The 10,150-nt window shown below is 38.8% G+C and overlaps 2 protein-coding genes across 2 annotated transcripts; both read right to left on the reverse strand.

Annotated features, from left to right (window-relative positions):
• Positions 1–5,252: 5,252 nt before the first annotated feature.
• LOC145292381 (ATP-dependent DNA helicase PIF1-like) lies at positions 5,253–6,989 on the reverse strand. Its single transcript, XM_080138710.1, has one exon. It carries the CDS (start codon positions 6,987–6,989, stop codon positions 5,253–5,255), a length of 1,737 nt encoding a protein of 578 aa, XP_079994836.1.
• A 147-nt stretch (positions 6,990–7,136) lies between these two features.
• Positions 7,137–9,917, reverse strand: LOC145292382 (uncharacterized). The gene has a single exon (XM_080138711.1). It carries the CDS (start codon positions 9,915–9,917, stop codon positions 7,137–7,139), a length of 2,781 nt encoding a protein of 926 aa, XP_079994837.1.
• Positions 9,918–10,150: the final 233 nt, after the last annotated feature.

Raw genomic sequence — 10,150 nt, forward strand, 5'->3', positions numbered from 1 at the left:
ATGGAGAGAGATTTCTAGACAGGAAACGAAATACGTAATTTAATAAAAAAATAAAATACTGCTACGTTATCTCGTAACGTTCGAGCGAAGACCTCATTTAGTGGCTATCTGTCAATCCAACCTCTTTCACTCGCTTTATAACCCTTATTTTAACACTATAATCAGTTCATCTTACACTTAGTCTAGAAAGTTAAGTGGTTGGAGTTAGTTTCACCTCCGGGTTCAATCCAGCCTCACGACCAAAACTATTTTTTCTTCTTTTACATCTTCAGACACGCGGGCAACGTTTTTTTTTAATTTTTTTTTTACTTCGCTTATTCTTTAGTTTACCCCCCCTATACACACAGCGGTGTTTTTTTCGCTGTTTTCTTTTTTTTATTTGTTTTTTCCGATTTTTAAACATTGTTTCAGGGTTATTACTTATCCCCCCATACACACACCTAAAAACACCCGGGCAACGCCGGGTACCCCCCGCTAGTATACTATAAAATAAGAAAATCTATATTAAAAATAAAAGTCATTCGCCCCTAACAATTATGCGCTCATCTTTTTAACAAACGAGAAAACCGCCCGGAGAATGGAAAAGATATCCGGAAGAATAGAAAAGAGGAATAACACTTTTGTGTTCAATTAGACTTGCTTGAATAATGTATATATGTATCATATGTACCTGTCCCCCAAAAACGTGGGAGAGTAAAAAAAAACGAGTAAAAAGTATAATAAATAGAGAGATATAAGTTAGTAGAGCATATATATATATATATATATATATATATATATATATATATATATATGTGTGTGTGTGTGTGTGTGTGTGTGTGTGTGTGTGAAGTATAAAGAAAATAGGAAATGTGTAATTAACCAAAATCCAAAGAGTTGTAGATGTAAATAGCACGACAAAGGAAACAATATATTAAGAGTTAGTGGTGTGACTGTTGACGACACTTGGCGACTGTTTGAGGATAGCTTGTGGTCGAAAGCTGTTTACTGTATGCTGCGGCATGGTATAGATCAAGAAGGATTTAGGTCTCCGATATGAGTTGATGCCAATCAACGGAACGGACGCCGCGAGACACGACTGAGATGTGAAAGCTAGCGCTTAGAGGGCCCTTCACCGCGATGGTGTCACGCACGAACTGATAGCCGAAAAAATATATAGGGAATTTGTTAATGGTTCTGTTTTCTTTGTTTTAGCAATGCAATTTCAGCATGAATATAGTGACGTGTTTAAAAAAATAAGTCTGGCTTTTGATGTATTAAAACAATTTCATTATTGCACACACACAATATATATATATATGTATATATATACTATAAGACCTTTATATATATATGTGTGTGTGTGTATATACACCTGTATGTATTTTTATAGATATGTCCATGCATATATTTATTATTATAGTACAACACTCAATGTGTACGTTAATATATATGTATATATATATATATATATATATATATATATATATATATATATATATATTGCAATTACTGAAAATTGATAAGTGAGAAAAATACAGATTCCAACAGTAAAATTTTTTCGAATAAAAACTTTAACAGCAATATTGCCAACTCTTCAGACGATAAAGTCAAACATATATTGAATTTTCTGAAACAATGATTCCTCGAACACAAACAGAACAGTGTTTTAAAATATAAAACTTGTTTGTTAAAAAAAAAGTTTTAGATCGATCCTTTGAACAAACCACGGTTATATATACGTTTTTCTGTGAGCTGTACGAGATAGTATTATATGCACGATATATATGCTTGTGTGCATTGTTGTTTTGCTGTAGATAACTCGTTAAATATTTATTTGTCATGTTGCCCCCGCCTCCTTTCGGCGTTTAAGCCGGTAGGTTATTTTTTTTTTCTCAAGCAATTCGCATAGTGTTGACAACCTGTCATTTAAGCAAATCATTTCATTGCGAGTATGAAGTCAGCCAGACACATAATTTAATAACAATAAGGTGTATTTACCTAGAAATAAGCAAATACCAACTTGTCTAGTTTTATTTCTCGTGGGTTATTAGATGACAGGAAAAGATTGATGAAAGCAATAAATGGATAATAAGAGAAATATATTAGCGATTGTTCTGCGGTGGTTTATCACGTGGAATGATTGTCGCAGACCTCGATACACATCAACCGAGAATTTACGTTAAATAACCAGTTTGTTACCGATGAAAAATCATAAATCGCATAGCATTTTATAAAAAGGCTGATGTCTTTCTGTAGCATGACATTCAAATGAAATATGAAAATCAAGTAGGCAAACGTTGAGAATATGATATCAAGTAACTAAGATTTGCGATTAACATTCCCCAACTATGACGTCACGGATAAAATGCTAGAACAGGGTAGACAATCCAAACTATATAGACATTGGTAAGATGCGTTGAAGATCTGTACAGATGAAGTACCTAAAACCAAAACTAAACTAAAAATATCTGAAACATTTACATAACATGGAGGAAAGCAAGAATTACATTAAAAATATAGCGGATAAAGTACATTTGGAATTAGGACATACCTCCCGGAATATTTAGAAGCTGAGATGTGTCACATCAGAGCAAAACCCGCGCAGGTTTCTAGTAATATTGTACGGCATGCCAATGAGATACCTTAATAAGTATAATTAAATTCCTGCATGAAATAAAGATGTAACTATGAGACTTGATACGCGATTATAACGACAGAGCATTGGCGTCACTAATTGAAGGCATCAACACGTAAAATAATTGGATATAATTTATAAATAAATTCATACAGCCCTCACTATAACTATGGAATTTGTAAACTTAAGTACCCAGAAACTGAGACAGAAAACATGACATAATATGGAACAAGGAGAAAAAACCGACCGTAGAAGTGTCTCTAATGATGCTAGGTTAAATAGAGCTGAGAAAGAAAAATATAAGGAAATGCCAATGTCTTTTAATAAAATCGGGAATCTTAAGAAGATCTCTATCATTAAGGTAATTATAGGAGCAACTGGACCCAGAAAAAAGATTCCAACCACTTGTCTGCAACTTAAACTGCAAAATTACACACAGAAAAACGTGATGCAGCTTTACAAAATCAGTATGGGTTGTGAAAGATAAAAAACACATAAGTCCAGGAATATCAATTAAGTTTATTCCAGTATATATATATATATATATATATATATATATATATATATATATATATATATATATATATATATATTGTGTGTGTATGTAAATATATACATTTATATATATATATATATATATATATATATATATATAAATATATGTATATCGTAAGTGCTCATCTGAGCTCCAAACTCCTGTCCCTCTCGCCAATCTTTCACACAAAACACCCGTCTATCTGAAACCACTGTCAGTAATTTTCCCCACTCCTTATCTGTGCCTAAATCAAAACATAGATTCCATGAACAAAGCTTCTTCCGTAGAAGTGCATGCCCGTGAAACTCTCTCCCGTTTGCCTGTTTCCTACCTGACTACAATCTGAATGTCTTCAAGTCCAACATAAACACTTTCCTGTTGAACCGCCCCCTTAAGTAAGCCACTTTTTCAGATCTTCATTATTAGCGATTACTACGATATTATCCTATTGATTACTGTACGCGCAGTAACCCTTATCCCGCAGTGGCATCCGGGCCTTGATATATATATATATATATATATATATATATATATATATATATATATATATATATATATATATATATACATATATATATATATATATATATATATATATATATATAGAGAGAGAGAGAGAGAGAGATTTGTCTCTGTGTATTTCTGTAAGTTCGTTCCCTATAGACCCGAAAATGTCTAGGCCTAGTTTTATAAAATTTTACACGAAGGTAATTGTGGGTGGCAGTTTTCATAGATAGATTTTGTATCGGAATGTCAACGATAATTATCGATAATCGAAATGATCCGATGAAAGGATTCGATGAAATTATCCGATGTAATAATTCTGTAAGAAAGAACAATCGGCTTTGACAACAGGTTATTTCTCACACAGCCTTAAATCGCAAATGCCTTTAAGAAGTTTTATTACAACCCCCCCCCCGCGAAATGCCTGACAATCAACTGTGGGTTCTTTGATATGAGAGAGATGCTTTCGAAGTGAATGTTTCTGTTTAAAGACCAATTGCACGATGATATTAAACTTTTCAATTTAAAACTAAAATTAAAATCACTATCACCGGACAGACATTAAGATAAGATATAAACTGAACAGTGCGTTCTTTTATATGACAAGGGCGCGTTGGAAAGGAATCTTTTGCCATACAGATTAAATAAAGCACCTTATTTCACTTTTGTATTTTAAACTTTAATGTAATCATTATATATATATATATATATATATATATATATATATACTAGCAGTATTACCCGACGTTGTTCGGGGGGGGGTGATTTAATGCCATCTTAATGCTTATTGTCTGTACATTCAGTATTTTTTTTTTTGTAATCCTTAAATTATTTTAGTAAAGTTGGTTATATTGACGTCTTACTGATCAATGTAGCTTCCACATCTGATTTGTCCCCTTAGCAGCTATTCTTCCAGCTCAAAACCAAATACTATGGTAAGGTTTTGGGAGCCATGATTTCTTTAACTCTATGCGAAAGAAACCACAGGTTCAATATTGACCATCTATTCGTTTTAAGAATTTATGTCGTTGTAGCTGTATAGTTTTACAATTAGTCAACTATGGCAAAAAATTCCTTACCTTATGTTGCCGGGCATAGTACTTATGCTTGGTTGATGAGGTCTATGTTTTTTAGACCAATGTCTTTGAAACTTCTGAATCACATTTTCACTAATATGTGTGTAGACTGTTTTGCAATTTCTTCAGGATCAGTTGTTTGTTCAATGGACGTTCAAAAAACAGAAAAATAATTTACTGTTGTACTGCTAAAATGTTATTCCATAGCCAATACAATTGTTTAGGGTTGATCAGAATGAATCTAATTATGCAGAGTTGGCAACCAAATAAAGACGAAAGAATTATAAGGACCGCAAATGCTTCTGAATATATTTAAGGGCACTCTAGGTTTTGCCAAATTCATATTTTCACTCTATTTCTCTTTCCATAGAGGTTACTGTGTAAATACATGAAATTGTTTTCATTTTGTTACAAAAAAGAATCCAGGTTAGTGAATTCTTTACTGGGTGCTGGCAAAGCTTTAGAAGGAATAAACACGGTTAATAGAGAGGAGACATTGAGGTGTAAAATTGTTGAAAAATTATAAAACCTCTTTGTAAACAACATTTTTAGCAAGTGTTTTAGGAGAAAACACAAAGAGTTTGGATTGTGAGCCCACACGTGAGGCAGCTACATAGAGCTGACCGTGAGAAAAACATTGCTCCTGTAAATGAATGCCTGCAACGTCAAAGGTTTGGCCCTGGGATTTGTTGATGGACATCGCGAAGCACAGTTTCACAGGGAACTGTGATCGCTTGAAGTAAATGCCCAGGTCTGGATTTGATGGATATAGGGGTATCCTCGAAATTAGCACTGTCTCTCCTTTTCCACAGCCAGTCAATATTTTGGCCTCGATAATATTAGGTGACAGGGATGTTACCACGAGGCGGGTTCCATTACATTGCTTTGGTGGTATGAGGTTACGAATGAGCATTATAGGAGCTCCAACCTTAAGTCGGAGTATGTGGGGTGGCAGGCCAGGTGGTTCTAGGGAGTTTAGCAACTCCACCGTGTAATCAGCCAGATCAGCAGTATCAGGTGTGCGGTCAATGGATTTATAGACACGTTCCTCTCCCGGGATGAGTTCCAAAAGTCTGTAGTTAATCGCATTGACGGAGGCGTTTTTTGGAGCCAGAATCGCTCTCGTGGCGAGCCAATCAAAGTCCCTGTAGTTTTTCTGAATGTTCTCGAAAACTGCCTGGTATAGGTGGGTTGGCGTTTCAACGATGGTTGATATGTGTTCAACATTTGTGTAATCTTCAGTGTCTGTGGGAGTACGTCCTTCACCAAGTTCCAGAAGTGCATTAGAGAAATTAGCAGCATCTGGGTTGCGGCTAAGGTGGACACGCATATTTGTTGTGAGTTTTACATGGTAAACTTGATCCCACAGTATCGACGATTTCAGGCATGCTTGAACAGCATCAGCGCGTGTCCCTTTTGGGACAACAGGAAGTGTTTGTCGGAAATCTCCACACAGCAGAACTGTTAATCCACCCATGATGTTGTCACAGTTGCGTAAATCTTGAAGGGTCCTGTTCAATGCTTCCAACGCAACTTTGTGCGCCATCATGCATTCATCCCATACGATGAGTTTGCATCTGCGTAACAAAACAGCTTTATCCGAATTCTTTTCGATGTTGCATGTTGGGAATTCAGTTTGTGTGTAGTTGATGGGCAATTTTAAAGCTGAATGTGCCGTTCTGCCATCAGGGAGTAAAGTTGCAGCAATTCCAGAGGTTGCAACAGCTATAGCGACAGCCCCACTCCGTCGCACATGGGCAAGTATTAATTTGGTGACAAAGGTTTTTCCTGTGCCACCAGGTGCGTCCAAGAAAAATATTCCTCCACGGTTCTGTTGAACATTTTCATTGATCATATGGTAGACGTTCAGTTGTTCAGGCAACAGTTTAGGTTCATTCTCAGCAATGTACGCATTAAGTTCTGTAGGTGAGTAGCATATTTCACGCAGTAAATTTAGGCTCAAACTATTCCCTTCATGGCAGATGGGGGCAGGTAGGCCATATGATGGTAAAGTGGAACCACCAATTTCCAAAAGGAGGTTTTTGAGGCAAATTAGCCCTTCATTGTAAATCACTTGGGAGTAGTCTTGCTCCACCGATGTATTCTCAAGTTGGGCTCTTCTGGAAATGTCTTCGGTCATGAAGTTACGAAATTTCATCCATAGATGTTTTGGATCGCTCAAGTCACACCATACTATCATAATTGCAAAGAGCGACCGTAGAGCATGGGGAGATTTGAATAGACTTCCTTCTGTCATGGCGGCATCCCACTGAGAATCGTTTTCAAGTAGTCCCAACTGGGAGCATGCATCACGGAAGGTTTCACACAGGACGCCATCGACAGTTTTTATGTCATCAAAACTTATAGGGCCACGGACTTCGTGAAGGAGAAGACGAAGATGGAATCACTCATGTTGACGTGGTGGCACTGTGTAAACTCGCCCGAGACAGGAATCATATTTAACCCCTGGGAAGCCATCGACAGGGTCTCCACACTTCCTGCGAGTCCACTGTTTGTTATTCCAAGTGTAGTAGGAAGGGATCTGTGGATACAAAAGCGTCTTTGCAAACTCATCATGGCCGCATAGTTTGAAGAAGGCAGTAAGCGTAGTTTCTGGTGGATGCTCCACCACCTGATTAGCAGTGCCGGCAGAAAAGTAAACTCTTTGCCCATTTTCAAGGTGAACAGCGAGTTGTATAACTGCAGGATATCTTTGGTGCAAGGGAAATGAGTAAAAATGCCATACACCTTCACCGCAACACAGGAAACGTCCAATGACATGAGCAGATGGCTCGTCTCGAGAACCGTCGCGCTGAACAGCAAACGCTGCAGCATCGCTTCCCTTGTTGATGTATTTGCAGATATATTTAATGGATTTCACTGAGTGACAGAACTCCACATTGATGTGCGATTGGAAAATTTTCGTCAGCAAGGGACAGTACGGTACTATCCATCGGTTATCAACAGTGCTCCGACCGACTATCATCGTATGGCCGCCATCACCTGGACTCCGTCGCCTGTAAAGTGGGTAACCATCACCTCCTGTTTGTGTAGCATTGACAAATCTCCGTGGGTAGCCGCAAGCGCACACCGATTTCTTTTTACAGCATGATTGAGCTTTCTGGCCAGGACCACAGGGTCCATGAACCATCGTTGCTTTGACAATTTCGTAAAGCTGTGGGTCTAATCCAGGATCGGGAATCTCGGCTGAGATAATTTTGTCAATATCAGTGGATTGAATCCGTTCACACAGCCAGATTAAGATATGGGCATGCGGGAGGCCTCTTTTTTGCCACTCTACAGTGAATATGTGGCACCTTACTCGGCCGTAGACTTCACCCTTGACTATAAGATCCATGAGTTTGCACAATTTAAGCCGGAAAACACGGGCAATGAGATCAGGTCGGTCGTAGTGTTCTTGACCCAGAAACAGTTCATCTCGTATTTCTTCCCATGATGGATTGCAGGTGAAGGTAATAAACAAATCCGGTCGGCCATAATAGCGGACGTACGTCATTGCGTCTTGTGTGCGGGCATGCATATAACGCGGGCCACCGATGTATGTGGACGGAAGAATTGTCAGTTTTCCAACAGTGTTAGGGTCAGTTTCATTTCTCATGCCATCGTGCAGATGTATGTATGAAGACGACCGAAGCTGTTTTTGGTGAACCCGAATATATAGGAGCCTTTCAGATTCCATTTTTGCTGCCATGTCGACTATGTATTGTTGCAGAAGAGGTCCACTCCGAAGGAGAGTGTTGAAATCGTCGTCGCGAACCATCAGTCTGTATGCGTAATATGCTCTGCATGTAATAGTTTTGGGATTGATGGTCGTTTGTCCCAAGTTTTGTTGACATGGTATGTGAAAATGGTATCCATCGTCACCGTAAGGAAATAGTAGGGGATATTGTAGTGCGTCGTATGATCGATGCATTTCATGTATTCGCTGTAGACGTCCACCCCTAGTATGAATAACTATGTCGCGTTTGTTGTTGTGCTCACCCTGGATGACTGCAGAAACCTCGTTGCAAGTGGGAGCATTGAAGCGACGCTCATGTTCTCCTGTAGGACGTTTGTCTGCGTTAATAACGATGGAAAAATTAGGCAGAGGAACATTCTGTAGTGCATACTTGAAACTTTGAATATATGGGTTCGTTTGGTGGAGCATGTCTTGAAGCTGCAAAACAATACTGAGTTGTCGTCGATCCGAACTGTCGTTTGTCTCGGCTGTAATAGCTAGTCGGTTTTCAGCTTGTTGGACGTAGTCACTTACGAAGTAGAGTTGTAAAAATGATGGTTGTACGGTCTCATCAGGTAAAAGGGACCCTATTAGATGGTAGACTTGGCCTTGCACCTTAAATGCGGGATTCCAGCCGCTTTCACGGACAATGTTTGCACCAAATGATGTCATTTGGAAGTAGCAGTTGAAAAGTCGAATGGATTTCCGAAAATATTTAGATTCATCAGTCATGCCCAAAAGTAGGTCTCGCAGTGGTTGAGGTAAAGTCTGTAGGGATGGTAGTTTAACTTTACCCGAAGAGCAGCATAGGCTTGGAGGTTCTGCCGGCCATTTTTTAGCTTTGCAGAATGAACATATGCAATTCATCGAACCAATGCTAAGATCCTGCCGGGTAGAGAAGTCATAGTTGGCGTCATAGTTCAATGCTTTGCGTAACCAAAACTCCGGTGAAGGGCATATGTTGCCGCGAGAGGCATGAAATCTCCGAGTAACAGCCTGAACTCGTATCCTTCGAGCTTCTGGTGGCTGAGATGACCGAATGGCGGCTCTGGATGTGTTATCTCGGGCAAGTCGTCTGACCCTCGCTTCAGTAGATTCAGCAGCTCGTGCTGAATCTGTGGAGGCTGCGTTAGCTGCTCTCCGCCGAGCTGTCCTTTCTGTAGATTCGTTGGCCCTTGCAGAAGAGGTACTTGCAGCATTGGCTGCTCTACGGTTGGCCTGAATCTCTGCAGTTTGTGAAGAACGTAGTTGAGCCATGGCTGCAGCATGTCTAGATAAACGATAAGTCCGTTGAGTAAGTGTTTCAGAAGATCTGGTCTGAGACATGCGCTGTGCTTCGCGAGAACGTAATAATTCTACTTCATCGTAGTCTAGGCTTGCTCTGATGTTCCTAACAGTAGTTGCTGCTTTCGTGCGCCTTCCGAGCTGATTTTTTTTGGGTGGCATTGTTGCGAAATTACTCTGCGGGTGTGTGTGGAATTGAAATGGAATGCTGCCGAAACAATTGTTGAAAGAGTCAATATTTAGGTAGTGTGTATGGTATAAAATAAAATAAAAATAAAGGCAATCAGTATGTGTAATTTCCCCAATACATCAATGTAGAAATATTGGGATTAAAATGTACAGTTGGAAAAACCTCTATATTTATATAAATAAAACAAAGTAAGATATACGTGAAA

Source organism: Euprymna scolopes, chromosome 13, assembly GCF_053919585.1.
Source record: "Euprymna scolopes isolate OS-2025 chromosome 13, ASM5391958v1, whole genome shotgun sequence".
Taxonomy (NCBI): domain Eukaryota; kingdom Metazoa; phylum Mollusca; class Cephalopoda; order Sepiida; family Sepiolidae; genus Euprymna; species Euprymna scolopes.